This window comes from Labrus bergylta, chromosome 16 (genome assembly GCF_963930695.1).
Source record: "Labrus bergylta chromosome 16, fLabBer1.1, whole genome shotgun sequence".
Classification (NCBI taxonomy): Eukaryota; Metazoa; Chordata; class Actinopteri; order Labriformes; family Labridae; genus Labrus; species Labrus bergylta.
In genome coordinates this window covers 13,450,459-13,472,268 of record NC_089210.1, presented here as the reverse complement: position 1 = coordinate 13,472,268, position 21,810 = coordinate 13,450,459, and the positions used below count along the sequence as shown (strand labels likewise).

The following is a 21,810-nucleotide window of genomic DNA, read 5'->3' as shown; positions in this document are numbered from 1 at the left end:
AATGATTATTTACCTTCCACCTCTTGGCCAATGGAGAGGCCGGCCCATTTCCTCTAGATAGGGGGAGGACAGATTAGGAAAAACTCAGCACCATAAAGACAAATATAAGTATCAATATGTGTGCAAGTGTTTGTATGTGTGTGTGTGTGTGTGTGTGTGTGTGTGTGTGTGTACCTGCGGAAGGCTGAAGGCGATGCTTCCAGGTGCCACAGTGTGGTGGGTCTTTACTGTAAACACAAACTTGTGGTTGGGTGTGGTCTTCACAGTCACATTTCTGAAGAGAGAGAGAGAGAAAGAGAGAGAGAGAGAGAGGAGACAATTGAACCCTGGTTATAATGTTTGTTTGTTTGTTTTTTAGCATACGAGGGACATTGACGTGATGACTATGTCTTTGTAACTTTTGCTAAAACCAATTCATCTTTAAATATAACTACCTTATATATTCTTTTTTTGGCGGCTTTTTGGGCCTGACATGTGGAAAAGGAGCCACACGTGGGACTTGAACCTGGGCCGCCCGCTTGGAGGACTATAGCCTCCACACATGGGCACCAACCACTGCGCCACCAGCGCCCCTACCTCACATGTTCTAACTATTCTTTCTTATTACTCTAAAGGGATAAAAGCTGCGATAACAGACTTTTTATCCTTTAGCTTGCGTTTTAGCAGATAATTGCCTTTTTGATCCAGCTAACATGAAGCAATGTTTTCATTTAATTAGTGCTTTGCTGACAACCCCTTGCCAAATAAAAGCCCAATAATAGGTCTCAGCTTTGCTCTTTATTTGTCTCCACCACCTATTGATGAGGTTTATGGATCAGTTAGTTATCTGATGTTCTTTGTCTGTCTGTTCATTGCCGATCGCTGCCTGATGAAACAAAACTGAGGTACCTTTCAGATTTAGCATAGATTTATCTACTCTACTCCAGGTCATGTCTCAGGAGGTGAGGTGTGTTTACGGACCCTGCAGCACGATGTATTGGTCTTTTACTCGAGGATTTGCGGGGCAGATTTAATTGGTTGATACTTGACAGTTACCAGGATACCAGTATCTTCTATTCTGTAAGTGAAGCGGTTTTATACTGAGCTTGTAAAGAGGGTTTGTTGCAGTCTGCTTCACACAGAACAAAAACCCATCTCTGAAAGGTTGATGCTTTTGGAATGTATTCCACCGCTAGCTCCTTCAGTTCAAAGATTCAGACCTTGCAGGTAGAGGCCACTGAGGATGATTCTTTAAGCTATAACTGGATAGCATCTTTTAGCAGAATATGATTTTCAGCATCCACTCATGGCTATGAAAAGTGATAAAACTAGAATATCCGTTTGGTGTCATTCTAACAGACAAAAAACCTACATCACTGCTCGGTGGTTCTGAATGATAAAGACAAGGCTGCAGTTGCCATGGCAGTAGAAGAGGAGGACTTTCTCAGGTCACACATTTATTTTAAGCACCGTCATTTTTCAAATGTGTTCACGTTGTTTAATGAGCCTTAGTTTGCAAGAATACTTCTGTACATGCACACATGGTGCTGCAGTGAGCATGGAGCAATCCTTCTGCTAACATTTGTCTGTCAGCAGGTCAATCACATCTCTTGGTTTTTTTTCATTTATATTTTTGTATCCGCACAAAGAGATAAAAGCACCCAGAGGATTTTACGTTTCTGAATGCTTATCATGCCGCAGTGTGCAAAAGGCTCTTATTTTTACAGTGACACAAAACTGTCTGACAAGGAAACAACACAATGTAGACATTCAATGAAATCAATGTGCTTTGCAGCTTACAGCTTGCCCTGGTGATGCAAAGGTTAAAAATAGCAGAAAATGACTTTCTTTCTTTGGCTCTATGATTGATGACAAAGTGGGTGATAAGATAAGTGTGTGGTTGGATGGATGAGAGAATGATTGCAGAGATGCTTGGCTGTTTCATGTCTAGATTTGATGACAGAACCACGAGAGTTAGTTTATTTATTTAGAGGAGCGAATGGGTAAACATGCAGGAAACGGCTGATTGTCAGAGGGGAATCTAGAGCCCCTTCACCCCGAAGCAAGCTACGCCAACTCAGCTAAAGTGGCGTCTTGTAGAACATTTTTTTTTTCCTAAAATCCTATGATTAACAAAGATTAATAAATCTGCACAAACCTTATTCACCTATGTCATCTCAAAAGGCAACAAGAGCTTACGGTTTGAATTAGTGTTAATTTACATTTAATTTAACATTATTTTACTTTATTTATGTGACTTAGAACCACAAGGAAAGGCTATGAAGCAGCACATACTGAACATACAGTAGTAACAGGACTTATATTCTTATTTCAAACTAATTAAGAAATGCATCTCAAAGATTGTTGTCATCACACTTTGTTCAGAACAGCGGGAAACCACGCCCAGGGATTATGACAACAACTGTGTATCTTCTATTTAAAAAAACTTTGCAGAGGTTTAGTATGGACATCCAACATCATAACATTATATATATGTATTTAACAATGGATCAGCATAATAGATCTCCTTTAAGTGTGTAGGATAGACATTTTTAATTTTCCTGTAAGAAAGAAAAGCAGCTGATACTACAGATTTGATCAAAAATCATCATTTTATCCTTGTTGAGTATGCCTGCAAATCGAATTATCAAACAGATCACAGCTTATACAGGCTGATAAGATTGACTGCGACCTTCTGGATGTATGATTGATGACATGTTGGATGATAAAGTGGGTGGGTGGCTGGATGGATGAGAGGATGACTGCAGAGATGCCTGGCTGTGTTCCCAAATGGATTAACTCAAAGATGACTCTGCAATAATGAACACTCACTGTCCTGACTGCAGATCCTTCTCGCTCACCACGGCACAATTAGTCAGTGACAGCTCATCTGTCGGGCATCTCGCCGCTTGCATAGTCTGTAAAAGGAAAGAAAAGAGGAGGAGGAGAAAGGGTTAGCTATGTATTAAGCATTTAAAGTATTGCATTGGAGAGCTTTTCTTCATGTTTTGGCCTTTATATTTTTTACTCAACATGTTTCCAAAGAATGGAGAAATCAAGGTGATAAATTTAACGCGGAACAGTGTAAGAAACACAAATGTGACAAAAGCTGTAATTCTACAAGATGTTACTTGTTTTCTCCTACAGTGGGCAGATGGTCAAGTGAAGCAAAATACAAGCATTGTGTCAGTAGTTTTAGATTATTTGTAACTCTCCCACTGAAACAAAATGATTCACTCTTTGTGGACAGGAGTCAGGATATGTGCAGCACCAAATACATGAATTAGAAGTAAACTTTATGTCTTTTTCTTAGGATTTAAAAATCAACAACAATCCAAAGATGACTGAATATATGGCAAAGTTGGTGAATTCAACCATCCATTATCTGTGGCCATTCCATTGTACACAGTTAGTCATTGCAAGCTGGTAAACCTTAAAAACAAAGTTCCCTCTGCCTACAAAAATGAGTTAAATCAACTCAGGATAAGGATTGAATGGCGGCAAGAACAAAGTTAGAGTTAACATCTGCATCCTGCCAAACAATCAGAAAGCAGCTTCAGGAGAAACTACAGCCAGTAATACTGAAGAGGAGATGGATTACTTTGTCACCAATGAATTCCCAAAGTGTGTAAAACAACAAAATGGCAAGCTTTCAGTGTTACTGTAGGAATCAAGCTGATTGAAGCCGATCAAGCAGAGAAGTGAGCGATATAATCACCAGATGGTCAGAAACAGATAAAGTGGAAATTAAACGTCCAATCTGTGTAAGTTTCCTACGACTCAGGGTGGACAAAAAGGACATATAGCAGGAACAGTGTGTACTTTATTTTGTAAAATATTGACAGTTTGTGTTTTTTATTCTCCCACTCCCACTCAAAAATCCAAGCAATTAATGTGTCTTTCGGAGTCTTTATTTTCCTGGCATGATAAAACAGGTGTAACATGTTTCAATTGTATAAACCTTCCAAGGGCACCTTACTATGCTTTCATTATAAGATGAATTGAAAATCATTTTCTAGTACAACAGTCTCTGAGCACAGAAGAAAGGTGCAAAAACCCCACTGTGACGTTCAGCAGAAAGAGAGAATCCAAAGCACACCTCAGAAGCCTGTGCAAATGAAGTGGTAACCATGGTAACTACATTGAGAAATCAGGCAGAGCCCGAGAACATAAACCAGGCTGTAGTGCCGGCTGATTCATCACAGGATTGAACATTTCTCTCCCTCACAGGCGCAGAGGTTACACTGCCACAAATGGTTTTAAGGTTTTCACGCATCAAATACCACAGACCAACAATCACTGTGTACACTGAAAGGTCACCTCCCCAGTGTTTTCTATTTACTGGTGTTGGGAACAGCCATGTGTTAGACAGACTCTGGACACGCTGGTAATCTGTCTTTAAAATCTTTTCAAATCTGTCAACCGATACTGGTTGGGAATCCTCACTTTAAAAGCACATCTAACTTGGACACGCCCACATATAAGAGTCAAGAAATGAATTGACACATCCCTGTTAAATAAAGGATTTTCACAGTGTATCAGAGTGACTTGGATTTACAGGTTAGACTGTCATCTTTTCCCCATGAACTCTGTTTGAAAATAACCTAGTAATTTTTTATCTATTTGTCCTCTGCCCCTTATCCGTGGAGAGCCCCTGTTTCCTTCACATCATTTTTCTACTCTTGACCCTGTACAGCACTTGGCTCATTCTATTAACCCTTCAAGAAATACATTTGGACACCAAAACACCTCACTGGATCTTATCTGGAAAATGGAAATTAACTTTGATATGAATGTTAAGGTAAGTACTGCTTCAAAGGGACGTAGTGTCCAGGTGCCCATTCAAGAGCTTTTCAACCAATAGTTCAATAATTACATTCATTTTATGAATATAGAAAAACTGTGTTTCATGTTTGCACAGTTGTATCAGAAGTGTCTCCATGTAGCAGGTTGCATTGCATGCCAGGAGCAATAGTTGCCTCCCCACTGCCATATCCACACACATGCCATTTCCTTATCATGTTCTGGATTGGAAGCTCAAAGCTCTTTTCACAGCTTCTCAATTGATCAGCAATCAGAGAAAATGAACAGTGGAAGTCTGGAGGGACAACGGGCCATATAAATTAAAAAGTATTGTATAAATTAGTATTCAGAAAATCCTAAATGTAACATGCCTACAAAGTAAACAGAATGGAATCTGATGTATTACGTTTCGTCAGCAGATGCAAGGAGATTGAGACAGTGTCAAGAGATTAAAAGAAAGAAACTATATCACATTTCTACACAGGCTGTGTTTCTATTTCAGACAATATGAAGACAGCAGATACTGAGAAATAATCTGGGCAGACAGACAGACTAGTGGAAAACACTGCAGTGCTGGCACTGAGCCAACATCCCCCGGTCCCCCTGAAGTGTGGCCAGACAGTGGTTAAACAGAGCAGGACCTCAATACATAAATTGACCAATCACATGAAATAAATATACAATATTTTCCCTATTGTGTCTGGAGTTACAATTCTTTCCCCCAAGAGGATTTCATCATGGAGTCAGGATTGATATTCGATTCTGTTTCGATTTTTATTTCCAAAGAGAATCATTCAGTCAGTCATTTTATCAACCAATTTATGCATGGCTGTGAAACAACAGGTACCATGCAATCTATAATCCTTAAAAAAGAAGTGCAACAACAAACCTGTAAAGTAAACCTATTTTACAAACGGCTTTGGCTGAGTTTCATTTCATAAGGCCAACAGAGCAGAAACCTTTGGCCAACAGCTGCAGGCAATTTGAATCATGGTGTGATATTTGTATGTTTTAAGCTAGCTCAGCAAAAATACTGGGTTGCAATTATCATTTCAGCTAATTCATGTACAGTAGATTCTCACCACTGATTGTGTCAGTAAATTGGCAAGCGCAAATTACTTTATTAGCTAAAATCACAAAGCACCAATCACCAAGTTCATCCTGTGAATCAAAGTTACAGCTAGCTGGATAACCTCAGTTGACATGTTCATCCACACTGCTGATTGGCCTAACACTATCCAAGTGGTTATATGTAATTTAGGTAGCTTGCCAAGTCTAGGTTCCACGATGCTAACTCATGTAATTTGAATAAAATACATTCTTGACCTTATCCAAAAATAACTAATTTAGCTAGCTAGCTCTGGTGTAATGCCATGTCATCAGACTGGTGTTCATAAGATCGCTGTTTTCTCTCGTGCCCAGGATGCTTGCTTTGCTTCTTGAAAGTGCAGGCAACAAGATTCTGGCTTAGTTCAATTAATACCTATTTTGGAGTTTTTCTGAAATTAAACATAATGGATTAGATATTATTGAAGTGATTACATTTGACTCGTGACAAGGAACCAAAACAGAAAAGCTGAGTGTTGTAAAATCAAAACAAAGAGCCAAAAGAACAGCAAAGGTCTGCAAAGCTACTGTAAAGGGGTATTCACAGTGAAGTGACCATTTTCATAGAAACTGTGTACACTGTGTACAACCCCTCTTAAATGACCACAGTAAATTAATCCATTGTTGGAATCAAAAAGTAATATTAATATTGCAGCTTTAAAGATTCCATTTCACTGTAAATTCCAGGAACACTGAGAATACATCCATTGATAAATCAGTTGTCTGTGGACCATATGCCATTTCAACTGGTCAACCTACAGTTGTCAAACAAAAGATGTTTTGTTTTTTTTAATCATAAAGAACATTGATTTTTACCAGAAGCTCCTTGCACATAAATAAAGGGGAATTTAGAGGTCTAAGTGTGGTTGCAGGTATCCTAAATATAATTAATGTCCACAGTGTAGTTCTATCTAATCTAAATTCATTTGCAACAATCAAATATAATCACTTGTTTCTCGTTGACCATTTTCTCTCAAAAATCCTTAACTCAAACTTGATGACAACAATTCTCTCTAAATGAACAAAATAAATACAGGATACAACATGAGAAAACCTTTTGTGGTAATGGATATATGGGAAACATTTCTTTATCTAGGACATGGCAAGAAAACCAAAGAGCTGAAAGAGAGAGCAGTAAAGAGCAAGAGCATCATAAAATACTTGGACTGAAAAATACAAGCTTTCCATGGTTAACCGAAAACAGCATCTTAACTAGGTTACCTAGAAAGCAACTGGGTAACCTAGAAAACTGAATATCAAGCTTTATAACATGGTTTATTTAAAACCCAAAGTAAGCCCATCAGGACTGTTCAAATTCATTTTTCATACTGTATCAGCTTCTGTTATCCCTTGTAACTGCTATGCCTCTACACTGATGACACCCTCCTTTGTCACCACATGAACAAAGGTAAAGAGATAGACCTGAACAGCCAGTCAGGATTACATTTTCACCAAACTAATATCTGTGTTACCCTTAATGCCCTGAATATTAACCCTTATCTAATATGTATCATCTTAGATGCCAACAAAACTGTTTCCTGGATTTATTCTGTATAACCTGCCAATCAAATAAAAAAGAGGAGCTCCTAAAGGATCAAATGAAGAGTGTTCTAAGTTGCACAGTGACAGGAGAGGCGATCAATGGATGTTAACAAGCATTTTCATTCAGTCATAATATGACACCAACTTTACATTGCAGCTCATTTACTGGTTGCAATGGTGCCAGATATTCTACGGATGCTGCTACATGTATGATTGCCTTTTTCCTGAGGTGCTAGCCAGCTATCCAGCCTACAGCAGGGGGCTGAAAGCAGTGACGGATATCCTCTAGACAACCATGTTCAGTCAGTGAGCTACAGACAGTCAGCACGCCAGCGGGTAGAAACAGCAAATACATTCCACATGACCAGGAAGACGGCAGCTCGTTTGGAAAGTTTAACTGGTGTGTATCCATACATACCTTGAAAAATATTACGACCTTGCGGGCGCCAGCGTAGGCAAGCAGAGAGGAAGCACAGAAGACAGTATTTGAGACGGAGGGCGACTGAGTGCAGCAAGCTGCTGAGGCTGAGTTGGGAAGCTTTGTTGGCTTAAGACAGATGCATTCAACGTGCATTCACATGTATGGATTTGACAGTGCAGGCCAGGCTATCGCTCATACTGAGAGATTACCTGGGATGGTTTGTTTTGCATGCAGACCAGAGTTGGGGTTAGCTTGGATTGATTGAAAACCAACCAAAATTCAAATTTTATCAGCAAAATTGTCTCTTCTGACACCGAACCTTCTATCTTTTCTTTTCCCAATTCTAATGTAAACAGAATTTTTTAAGATGCAAGCTTAACCCCAAATCTGAAAGTGGAATGATTGGAAGCCATATTCAGAGTGCAATGCCAAACATACTGTGATTTGTTAATCATAAGCATATATCTCTTTCCCACATTAAAGCCAAAGTACCAAGTGCTTTAGTGTGGTAAGAGACATGAATACAGGAGAATGAAATCTGGTGATTCTGTTGTCAAATGAGTGAATGCTAATTGTTAATGGATGAGACTAAAAATGGACTTGGTGTGACCACACTGGGAATGGGGACTCTAACCGTGGTTTGCCCATATTGTAATCACATTTCATGGAATAAATCAGTTAACCATGGATACATTAATTTCAAAGCCCGTCATTTGTGCAACAACAGAATTGAATTCCCCTATAAGGTGCAATAAGGACAGTGATTCAAACTAGTAACGCTGCTTTCATTGCTCGTCTAATGTTGTATTACTGTGCCTGAGACTGGGTCTGCAAGCATTACCTGACATGCTCAAACAGACAAGACATCACAGTTTTAGGGACAATATCAGCAGAAAATACATGGTATTAACATCAGTTGTCTTGCATGAGTTCCCTGTTTGACAGTTCCTGAGCAGAAAATAGTAACCTTGGCCTAAAGATAGCTCGTTTTACTCATGAGTACCAGCATAGAGATACAAAAATATCCTTGCAGGAGCTGAACAGGGTGAAAAACATTATTATTTAATATTAAAGAAATGTCTAGCATCCGTGTATCATGTATACCTGAAGGTACTCGGTTCACATAGTACATACTGTAGATATCCACAACAATAGCACAAAGATTGCTACCACTCTCACGTGTGTACAGTACAGTGACGTTGGGTAGCTTAGCTTAAAACAGCTAGCCTGCCTTTGTTTAGGTCGAGTGATCCGTGTCGATTGAACATTCTTTGGTGGTATTCGTAACTTCCTGTAGTCCCAGCTAGTATCTTGTCAATTTGTCCTGATCCAGCACAAGCAAAAACCTGCAACATTAGCCAGATACTTAGCGAATATACTGTATTTAGATTTATGCCTTATAAAAGAAACCCTAACAAAGATTATGAATAAATTGCTGAAATACTCAAGAGGATCGTGCAGTATTGGGATTATCTGTCTTTCTATAAATCAACCATTTTTCTAACCCGGCTTCATTCCATCTTTGTACCTTTCTTTCTTTACTTTGTTAAGGTTAGAGATATACAGTATCTCAAACCGTCTTTATCCTTTAAAGAAAATGTGCCTTGACAGTAGCTTTTCTGAAAAAATGATAAAGAGTGTTATTTGTTTGCTATACTTTGACAAAGTACTTCAGCATCCGTCTGTGTTTGGTCTGGATTACTGTTATGAGAACATGTGTTCCTTTGAGTTGCTTCAGGGTCAGGTTTGCTTTTATTTCTTTCAAGGATGCTCTTGTGTAGCAATCCTTTCATACTTACTGTTAGCTAAAGTTATGTGTGCTCAGAAAATCTGTATTTTCAGCACTTTCAATCAGAGTCTCCCTGCTCACAAAACATCAACTCCAACAACTCTTTCAGTTCAGTGGGTTATATCGACCAGTGCTCTCTGCACCTCCTGTCTGTTGAATATAATCGTTAGTTCCCAAGGTTGGAAACCATGTTACTCTTTGCTGAAGAGAAAACACCACACCATTAAGCGCATTCATTTTCTCTCCGTTGATTTTTTAAACATAAATCTGCAAAAGCAGGGCTGGATGGCGAAATAGTCACTTCCAGCGTCACCTCTCCCTCCCACTCTCTCAGTATTCATCTTATTCTAGACCATCCCATTGAATTATTCATCCTGTTGTGCCTCAGGGGGTGTATCTGTTCAGATGTCTGCAATCGATGGTGAAGATGCGGCTGCAGCATCAGAGCCGAGGATAGCATGGTATCTGTAGCTCTCTGGTGAGCTGGACTACAAAATGACTTGTAAAGACCTTAGTATGTTCTGTTTTTTTTTATCAAATAGTCAATGTATCCAATGTTCCAGGACCCCTTGTGTGTCATCTTTCACTCAAGTCTTTTTTTTGTTTTGATATTTAAAGCAATCTCTTTACACGGAACACTTGTAGTGATGAACACACAAAGAACTATAGCTAACTCTTAACAGCTCCTCAGTTCCAAAGGCTTATTATTGTGTTTAAGGTATTTTATATCCTAGCACACAACTGTTCTCACACATACTATAAACTATAGTGAACAGGAGAAGTAAACAGTCTCTTGGTTTCAGGGCGATTGTCAAAGTGTCTAACTCTTAATTCTCTCTATTGACCAGTAGGGGAACCACTGGTTCCAAAAAGAAGTTTGATTGTTTGAAAGAAGAAGATAAAGTGACCATTCACACCGGATTCATGAACTTATTAATAATTTTCCTCATGAGTTTATGGGCTCAATTTATTCTGTATCTTTTAGTCTTACTTGAGTGAATAGATCTGTCAATCAGTATAGCAGCATACAATGCAAATCAAACTTTTAGTCGAGATAAGCCATAATGTCAAACTTGTGCCTAAAAAGCAATGGGTGAAGTCCAATGGCTGTTTTTGAAACCGCCTACTATAGTAGGACATACTGGATGGCCATAATGCAGTATGCAATATTGCAAACAAATATGAGATCCGCAGAATGCAGAAAATATACCCAGATGTGTACTGATTTGGGAAAAATCTATAGCCTGCCTCAGACTAGTCTCCCTCGCGTACTGTTTCCCACAATTCAAAGCACCAGGTCAGAGATCAAAATGACAGACAGCAACGGCCAGCTTAGCAGGGGGAAAACAATATTTTTAAAATACTGTAAAAATAACCACCGACCAACAGTCATATTACATACAACTTTTGAACATAGTATGCAGTACATACTGCATGCTTCGTCCGATTGTAGTATGTAGAAAGGGGGTTTCGAATTCATACAATAAGTCAACTACCAAACAGTCTATGGACCACCACCGCAGTGATCAACCCCACTTCCTGCAGACACGCTGAGGCCCTTTTTCAAACCAACCCCTACACACTCCCCTACACATGGAGTCCCCTTCATCAAGGTGTAGGGTAGTAATACAGCGGCAGGCTTTGGGACAAACTTCCCTCTCTCAGGTGGAAACAGGAACTGTATGTTACCATGGTTACTGAGCGGTATCTTGCGGGAACGGCTTTTTTTTGTAGCTAATGCATTCTGTAAAAATATTTATGAATCCTAGTTTATTCTTATTCTTCTTTAGTAAGTTATATTAGTGTAGACTTATAACAAAACTATTAGATTGAGCCTACATTGTTTATTGTAATTTATAATTTAAGTTAATTTATTGTAATTTTTAGAACAGGGTGTCCTAAACTAATGCAAAGACAAGGATAATGTCGTTGAACATCAGAGCAGCAAAAAGTGTATTTTTTGTTGTTGAATTGAGATTTCACAAAGACATCAAAAGTAGAAAAATAAGAAATATATATTAACAGCGAAAAGTTGTCTGCAACATGATTTAATATTCTTTTGTTTTTGTAACAGTCCCTGTAAATATAAAACGCTTTACAATAAATAAACATATATTTGATCCTCAATACACATTTGAAGTTGTTAACGTCTGTATGATGATATTAAATGTCTATCTTAATTGGAGCAGTGTTTGTAGACACTTGAACTCACAGGTCGCTTCATCCATGACGACCGGACACAATAGGCGTTGCATGTGATCCAAAAGTCGGCATCGGTGCACACTCGCTGGTGGAGGGTTTTATAACCTACTACCACTCCCCGCTAGTTCGTTTGGGACGGACTTAATATGGCGGACCCTCCGTGGGGACGCGCAAACGGAGGGGTAGTGGGTAGGGGTAGGGTGTAGTGGCCGGTTTGAAAAAGGGCCTGACACAAAGAGTTAGCAAGTAGCTGGTGATAACACCTTAGCCCATCTCAACCTCACAATGCAACAGAATTCCAGACATATTTGATTAGCTTATTGTTGAGTTTCATTATGAAGTACTCTTGAGAAATAACATTCAAGATGTAAGCTTGAATTTGAATTGAGCTATTTGATTCCCCTTTTTACATTTCAATTGTATATACACTGTAATACATTTAGCATGTTTCATTAAAAATAATGGTTATAATGCTCTATCTATCTATCTTTTGTGAACAGAGAGATATTTATGAAATGGATTAGACTTAACATTATTTCACTCTCAATAATATGCTTTGAAGATCAAAAGTACCTCAAACCACATGCATCCTCCAAAAGGATCACACTGTTGAAAACGTCGCCTCCATTAAACAGCATCAACAAAACCCTGAACAAAATTACCTTCATCTAAAGAGTATTTAATTCAACGTGGTTGTACAACACTGCATCAACGGATGGTGAGGCAGTTAGAAGACATTTTGCACTGATTGTAATTGGGTATCACATTTCATTGAACCATGTGTGTGTGTGTGTGTGTGTGTGTGTGTGTGTGTGTGTGTGTGTGTGTGTGTGTGTGTGTGTGTGCGGTGTGTTTGTGTACAAGATGTAAAGCTCCAGCTGAATTTGATCACTTAGGGATAAATGTGTTTCACCGAATCACCAGGAAAATTAAGATGATCCACATTCTTTAAAGCTTAATTACTTAATTAGATTCAAATTGAATCAATCTGGGCCTCAAGGCTCAGTTCGGTTAGGTGATATTGCCAAACAATTGTGTTGCATTCGCTCCCCTGCAAATCAATTTGATAGCACTGTTGCCAGACTTTTCCATCTGTGTGAATGGAAATGAGCTTAGTGCAGCAGTTAATTTTCTCAATTCTATTTGCATTCTCAAGCTTTAAAAATTCCATAATCTTACAATTTCTCCACAATATTTGACACAGAAACAAGGCATAAGGCATACTATTCCAGATACTGACATGTTTGATGTAGATCATAGAAAGTCAAACAACAATAACTGAAAGGAAAAACTCAAAATAAACTCTCATCAGTTCATTTTTGGCCTTCTTATCCAGCAGCGACATATTCAACATTCGCCATCTGCCCTCACAGAGCACATTATGAAAATGAATAAACCGCCTATAAGAGCAACTCACTTTTCAATTTAAATAAATCACACTAAGTAATTCATTGGCAGCCTTCTGTTGAAGATGGTATTAAATCAAGAAGGTTTCGGTGCATGGGGTGGGCTGCCAATATTTTTCCCAGGGAGTGGTGGGGTTTTCATTTTGTATTAATTTGATATCTAAGTATCTATTATTAAGGGCTCTTCATTTAACTTAATCAGAGAATCATTTTAAAACCGGTTTTGAATTTTAAACATCATGATAACGTTTAACACAGAAATAGGTATTTAGATCCTTTCTTGGCTTGAAGAACTACTCATTTTGTGTAAACTATAAGCATCTTGGAGGTGGCTGTTGCTCAGAGGTACAGCGGGTCACCCATTGGCATGATCCCAAGAAAGATACTGACCCCAAATTGCTCCCAAGGGTAAAGACTGTGTGTTAGTGATTAACAGATTATTGGCCCTGCATGGCACTACGTGGTCTGAAAGGGTGATTGTAACATGTAGAGTAGAAGCGCTTTGAGTGATAAGAAAAATAGCGTATGTGTAGTCTATTTATTGTTTAAACGTGGGTGGTGTATTTTTATTTACATGCATTAGATACGCTCATATGATCAGCCGTGTTAAGCGCTGAAGCTAATTTGGGTGTGTAACCAATTCATGCGTACCACAGAATGCCTTTTCTTTTTAGTACTTTTACATTTTTTTGTTGCAAAACCACCCAAGTGGGAAGTGAACAGTTATAGAGAGCAGTCAACGGTGTCCTTCAGAGGTCAACATATTCAAGCAAGTGCTCTTTAAAACACGAGTGTTTCCACGCTTTTCAAAAACCAACACACCAAAAGACACCTGGTGCCTGTGCTGGCCGAAATCCACAGATTCTCCTGCACACATGCCAGGTGTGCCAACAGTGAATTAGGAAATGGACTTCCATAAAAGGTGACTAGTTGAGTCAAAATTTCCACCAAAACTGTTTACAGTCTAACTCACTATGGCTGGGCTGATGACTTGTATATCCTAGTAATGCGACCATCAGGTGTTTTATTTTTTACTCTGCCAGAACAGACCAGGTATAATGTGTTATTCGGTTTCTTTTGAGAAGCTAGAAGGTGAAAAAGGTCACGCTTGGACAGTAAGCTAGGATCCCCCCCCCCCCCCGCCCTTTCTGCTTAGCTCAGATAACCAGCTGCTAGCTATGAGCTCATGTTTCACATACAAACATGACAGTGATATCGTTACTTAATCTAGCTTCTGGCAAAAGTGCTAATAAGGGTGTTAACCAAAATGTTAAATAAACGATTTAACCCAGAATGACAGTGTAGAGAAACTCAACAGTCCAATTAGTGTAGTTCCCTGTTAAACTCTTCCAAATGAAAAAAATTGGGACAGCATCCCCTAAGCCAACGTCTTTCACTTCCACAATACATAAGTGACTAACAACAAAGTCAGACACACCCCCACTCTCTCTGAAGGTTGCTCCTGTCTGCAGAGAACGCACACACACACACACACACACACACACACACACACACACACACACACACACACACACACACAGAAACACTGTGTGTACGTGTGCATCTGAGTATTTGCTGGCGTGCACGTTATCCGTCCATTTATCCGCTCAGTGTGTGAGTCAATGTGTGTAAGTTTGTTGTTGTGCAGGCTGCCCCACAGCAGAGGAAGGCTCTCTAAATATAGCTCCAGCTCAGAGCTCACAGAGGAAGGCCCAGCATCGAGGCAGCCGGGGATTAACCATTACTCTCTGACTCTCTCTTTCCCACACACACGCATATACACAAGCATACGTACACACACACACACACACACACACACACACACACACACACACACACACACACACACACACACACACACGCATATACACAAGCACACGCACACACACACACACACGCACACACAGACTTTCAACACATATTCTTGGAAACACACCTACTGGCATACTAAGCATGCAGGTACCATTACCATTAATTTTTGCTTGAACACAGAAAGGGAATAAAAGAGGCTGCTGCTAAACATTTTCCATTAGCTAGCAGATTTTTAGCATGACTGTGTGAGGACATTCTTGCGAAGATCATTCAATAAAAATTTGACCTGCACCCGGAGAACCAAAACCCTTCACCTTACGTAAAAAGTACTAGTACCCCATAATGATGAAACAATAATACAACATCTGACGTTAGCTTGTTGCGCAAATGTGAAGCAACATAGGTGTCATGTTAATGATTTACACCAATTATAAATAACTGACTGGTTATAATGTTCATGAATTATTAAATATTATCCAAAAAATATATATTATGCATAAAGAAAACTGCAATAGGAAGTTTTTTATTAGGCTAGCTTTTATTCAAATAACAGTGAAATCAATTGATATATTGAATGACAAAGTATGTAATTTGTATTAAATGGTCAATGAAAGATTTGTTACGTTGTTTTTCTAATTAATATAATATCTATCTATTAATGAATTTATAAATACACAAATATTAAAGAATAAATACGCTAAAGAATTGTACCTTAAAAATCAATGTTCAGTTTTAGAGGCCAAATAAACAACTGAAGTGAAAACTGCTCATACTGTGTCACCGTTTAACAAGAACATATGTATTTTCCTTCTTCCCATAAAGCATTTTAATTCGTATATGATATAACAGAAACAAAGTTCCACTAAAAGCCACAATGTGTCTAAGTAATGTGAGACTGAGCATTTCTCCATATCAGCAGATCGTGTGCACAAAGAGAGAGAACTACTGTGGAGGAATAACTTACATAGCACTGGCTATTTTAAATTAAGCAAACCTCAGAGCAGGTCAGAACTGATCATGAACTTAATGTTTCAAATTAGCTTTCCAGAAGGAGCAGATTAGCCAAAGCTAGCTAACATTAGCTCTCCTAAATCACGCAGTTAACACTGATGATAATTTATCTATCACCTCAGAACAGTTCATATGCTGACACCAGTTCTGTTACAACAGCTTACATCGGTTCTTATGTTGTTGATTTAGTTACATTGGTCTGGTATTTTGTTGTTTGGGTTCCTTTGCGGTCGGTTCTTGTGTTGTATTTGTCTTTTTTATGTTGTTTTGGTTCAATGGTTTGCGTTCTTGTGCGTTGTTTGCTTTTGTATGTATGTCATAGCACTTAATAAACCTGTGTTTTTAAGGGTGCTATATAAATAAAGTTAATATTATTAGTTCAAATCTTGTCCATCCCTTATGCTGGGTGAACGTTTAAAAAGCAGTTTCCCTCCACTCTGTGTTCTTCAATGAAAGATGGACGCTCCGAACGCAGTTGAAGTTAAAAATCTATTCTGCACATTTTGATATTTTCATTTGTAAACAGACCTTAACTGTCTTTCTCAAAACTGCTGGATGTAAATGTCAAGGGCAAATAAATCCACAGACCTAAATCAGCAGATGGCAATTTTAATATACAGTAATGACCATCCTTAATCAGAGGACAGAGGTGAGAAATAGTGAGCAATGGGAACAAAGATATGATCCTGCTCATTAAATCCGTGCCATTGCAACACCAAAGTTAATATTTTAAGATCATAGACAGGGTCGCTATGAGACAGCTCAGTACTCTGAAACTATTGCTCAAAACAGTATGAAGTAAGGCTGCAATTCCTGCAGGGACGATATTTTGAGAAAAGACAATCCTTTTTCGATAGGGTGTTTGTTGCAAGGGGAGGCTTGATGATCACTTTGACTAGTGTTTCAAAATGACGATGGTTTAATATGAGATAACTGGTAAAGAGAGAGGCAATACCAGTTCTTAGCAGAAAAAAAAAAATAACAGCAAATTTGTGGATGAGTCATATTTTCACATTTTTGCGAACGCAATGTTTAACCTTTAAGTGGACAAACTGATTCTTGATTCGCTTATTCATCCAAAAAACAAAGAATAATCTCAATTATTATGCAACTGGTTAAATGTAGGACACAATAAGAGAAGAGTTTATTTTCTGTGCTATTTGTTGATAATGATGAAAGAGGGAAAGGAAAAGACAAAACTGTAAAAGGAGATCAACGGTGGCTGAAGCTGAACTGTTTCGTTTGGAGGGAGGGGCTTGTTTTGTCATTTGCCGAGCACAACAGAGGCAGTCTACACCCCGACCTCGCCGACGCAGTGTCCTGCCCTTTTAATTTGGGTGTGGGCGCTGCAACAGAAGCATACAAACAAATAACAGGTTCCTGATGACTAGCTGCTGAAAGATGGCTGAGAGGAGTGGAATGCAGTTTGTGAAGTGCTCATTTAATTGAAGAAGAGAGAGAAAGACACAATGGAGGAGTGGAGAAAGAGAGACACACACATCAGCAGAGCTGCCATCTTCATGGCCCACACACACTCGTTTCATCACACAAGAAGGCGTCTTTTTTATCTTTTGTTTCTTGTCAACATTCCCACCTGAGCTCTCTTTATTGATTTTGTCACAATCACATCAATCAGTTTGTCCCTGTGAAACAAAAAGCACCTTCTGAATTTTTATTCTCAAATAACCTGCCAGAGGTTCAGCATGATGCTTCAACTTGAGGCTAAAAAAAACCCTCAAATGACATTTACAACCACATTATTACCCATCATTCTCTTGTTTGAAATCTACAACACACTAAGTACACACAGTGCTGTGTGTTATTTGGCTATTGCCATGGGAACTCTTTTAGTGTCCACACTTCACTTGAGGCGGCCACACAAAATGTTTGTGTTCACAGATTGTTCTTGTGTGGGATAAAATGCTTCAATAGGACCAAACAGAAAAGAGATTTTCATTTAATATAGAGGAGCAATATATATATTTTTTTTACATCACAGTTTCCCATAATAACAGCATAATCAGGTTGTATAAGATATGTTTCAGGTAAGCATGGTCCAAGTTATATCTGAACATTTGTCATTTCCACTTGCATTCATCTTGTGTTTACGTATCCAGCAGCTTTATGACGGGCCAGATGGCCAGTGAGTCAAAAGGTCACCAGTTCAATCTCCACCGCAGCAAGAGTCCACCCAAGTGTCTGACTGACCCATCTGGCTCCACCCTGACCTTAAGGGAACATGGCTCTTAAGGCAAAGACAGAAAATCCCTGGTCAATCCTAAAGTCAATTGAACCATTTAGGCCAGCAGATCAATAATCCATTAATGTCTCATCAAACTGGGTAAGCCTCTGTTTCAGATGGACACACAAATCACTTACTTACACCCTAAAGGTAGATAAACACATACAGTAGATACCCACTTCAGTAGGTTATGAGTATTTCAATTAGCAAAATGTATAGTGTAATCATCATAGCCATAATGTGAACGTAATGGGGTTGGAGTGTTCTCAGATAGCAGAGGTTGTTACATCAACATCAAGGTCAAGAAGTTTGCTTGATTTCAAAATAAATGTTATTGAACAACAGTGAACAGTCAATATTGGCATCAGCTTTAAAGGAGCAATATGTAAGATATCTCCCGACTGAAATCATAAAATGACCTTAATATATAAACAGCAAACCAACGGGTGTGGCAGCGATTGTAGTGGGCAAGCAAACTGGTTCAGATATCATTTATGCTACCTGATCTAAAAAGCCTCAGCATTTTTCCAATAAGCTCCACGACAAGAAACGGGGTAAAACTAGGATACATATCAGAGATGCTTTTGAAAAATGGAGAGAGGTTAAGATGCAGAAAGGTTTACTTTAATGATGATGAAGAGCTGGCCAAACACTGAAGCTACTGTGTCCATGAAATGACAACCACCGTGCACCTCAACTCTAGGGAGGAGGTGGGCGGGCGGCGGGTGGAAATCGCTCTCTCCAATGTTTAGAATTTGGATTGCAGTACCCATTCTAAACACTATGTGTCAGAGTTAACATATTGCTCCTTTAACTAACCAGGTAGTGTGAAGTTTAACAAAGCCTCTTTGTCAAAATGACAAAATAACTTCAGAACTGAAAAAGTGGTGACATTACTGTGGATAAAGTAGGAAACAGCCCAGCCAAGGAGTGGTTCTTATTCAGGCATTGGTGATGATTACATGAGGTTAGAAACAGAAAGCCAGTGCCAGAGGTTTGACCATACTCAGAGACGAAACACATTTTCCTCTTCATCTATTAAAAGCTTTCTAGGCAGTATCACTATGAAGCCATGAACAATTCATGAAAACATTTGACAAACAGGCTGACTGTTGAAAGGCCATCACCTGCTTTGAAGGGAGAATTGTGGAGCTGATTTACTAAACAGTGCTGCTTCAAACCAGAATTAGCAATATACTGAGCCTAGAAGATTTTTTGACCTTTTGTGACAAACTTTCTCTTTGAACTGATGTTGAGTTCATGTTGTTGTCATGTTGTGGAGCTGTTCGCTTTGCCCTAACAGCTTCTGACAAGCTGCAGTATGCCCAGCAACAGTGCATACTCTGCTGGGCGAGAGGGGGTGAAGGGTGTGTGTGTGTGTGTGTGTGTGTGTGTGTGTGTGTGTGTGTGTGTGTGTGTGTGTGTGTGTGTGTGTGTGTGTGTGTGTGTGTGTGTGTGTGTGTGTGAAACATCATGCCGTTGGTCTCTTTTGACTCATGCTGCATGACCAAGAGGGGGAGTGTATCACTGCATCTCCTCTTTCCATGCGCACATGTACAAATGTGATCCATTATTTAAATAATCCATGCAGCAGTTTGGCACCCATGTATATGGTTTATTTATCTGTTTTACATATAAAGGTAAAATCTGGATGCATTGATTTATTTCAGTCACCTTGAATTTGGAATGAGCCACATGGGTTGTAATGGATGAAAGTTTAGTGTTTATTTGCAGAAAATGTTCCCAGCACACGCTACAGGGCCTCAATTAAATTCCATTTTATGTCTTTCTAATTAAAGATGGATGTGTAATAAATGAAACGTGGATGGAAATCACATTCCAGTACCTAATGTCTCCACATTTGATTCTGTATTGAAAAATGTATAAATGTATAATAATGGATTCAGAATTGTTTTTATCATAATTTCTCTTCATCAGCTCACACTAAGTGGTGCAAGGTAATCCTTGTGTTTCTGAAAACACTGGTGCAAATGTCTCTTTGTATTTAAAGTACTGACAAATTGTGAACAGTAGTAATTTAATCCCGTAGTTTATCTCTTGTATTTATACTTCTTGTGCTTTTTAGTTTTTTATGATGATATGGACCTATGGGTCTGAAATACATGCTGTATATAGACAACAGAAATAAACTAGCATACAATGAAATGTTTGTTTAAAAAATACATTTATACTTATTTTTAATAAATAATAGTCTTTTACAAAATGTTGTCCAAATTTGTAATTTGTCCAACTTTTCATTTTTTGTTTTATATTTGTGACAATTATATATTATATTAGAAAAATGTATATTCCAACTGATATTGGAAAACTCTATTAATGTCCTTATATGCTCCTTCTTGCTTGTTGGGTTGATGTCTTATTTAAAAAAGAAAAATAATCAGAATAGCATCCTTCTTCACAAACCCTGAAGTTAACAAGTGGATTTCACTTAACGCATCACAGTGGCGTTTCTAGAGTCTGCAGGGGCCCTTGGCAAAAATGAATGTCTGCCAGTGTTCCGACATTGTCGTCTACCAAAACAGCTCCTCCTTACCTAAACTCTCTCATCCAGGTCTACACTCCCTCTCTGAAGAACTTCAAAACACTATTTGATCCGCAGAGAGCTAAAGATCCACCTCTTTAATGAACACCTACACACAATGATTAACGCACAATGATGTTCATTTTGATGAGTGGGATGGTTTTGATGCTAATTAGAACTCTCAAGAACCGCTGTCGATGTCCATGTGCACTGTCTGTCAGCACCTGTCTGTCAGCACCTGTGTGTCCGATCAGACTTAAAGCTGTTTCATCTTTCTCTCTAGATCCTTGCTTGTGTTGTACTTACTCTCTGATTGTTTTTATAAGAGTAGATGTACTGAGTTTATGTATTTAACAAATAACAAACAAAGAAACAAATGCACAAATGATTTACTCATGTAAAAAAAAAAACGCTGAATAAATTACATGTCGTCACTAAAAGCAGTATTGACTGAGCGCCCTCAGGTATTTTGCTTCGTCCATTAATCAGCAAAATGTCAGATTGTTCAGCTCCAGCAGTGGGCAGACTGTTTAACAAAATACTGCCTGTCTGGGCTCTGCAGTAAAATTAGACTCTCACAGGTCAGCACTTCCCTGCAGCTTCATGCCGATTTTTTTGCAGACAGATTGAGTGTTTTCCTTGTAGATGTAATGTACCAGCTCCTTTGATATAGAACAACACACAAAGCAGCCCTGAGTGTCCATCTCGTGCCATTTGTTAACCCTGGAGCGGCACCTCTGCATTAACTGTTATTCAAGCCTTGCTTAAGGTTAAGAACACTCTGAATAATACTGACTCTAAGATCACAAACATAGAGTGCCTTATTTATGTTCACTCTCTGCAGAACGGCATTGGCACAATCACACAATCTTGCTGTGTAATGCTACAGCTATTGGCAACTTGCATCATGACTTTGCATTATGCCTATACACTATGATGTCACACAGGGTATTT

At 38.8% G+C, this 21,810-nt stretch overlaps 1 protein-coding gene across 3 annotated transcripts in view; it reads right to left on the bottom strand.

Moving 5' to 3' along the window:
* nsfa (N-ethylmaleimide-sensitive factor a) overlaps positions 1-21,810 on the bottom strand; it is a 36,534-nt gene that overhangs the window by 13,013 nt on the left and 1,711 nt on the right. For 2 of the 3 annotated variants that reach the window (XM_065964653.1, XM_020652045.3), the window contains exons 2-5: positions 7,850-7,867; positions 2,812-2,897; positions 175-274; positions 14-53 (exon numbers count right to left, since the gene is read on the bottom strand). In XM_065964653.1, the coding sequence (XP_065820725.1) occupies positions 14-53; positions 175-274; positions 2,812-2,897; positions 7,850-7,867 (244 nt within the window). The remainder of the gene's footprint in view (positions 1-13; positions 54-174; positions 275-2,811; positions 2,898-7,849; positions 7,868-21,810) is intronic. The other variant, XM_065964654.1, reaches the window with a different exon arrangement.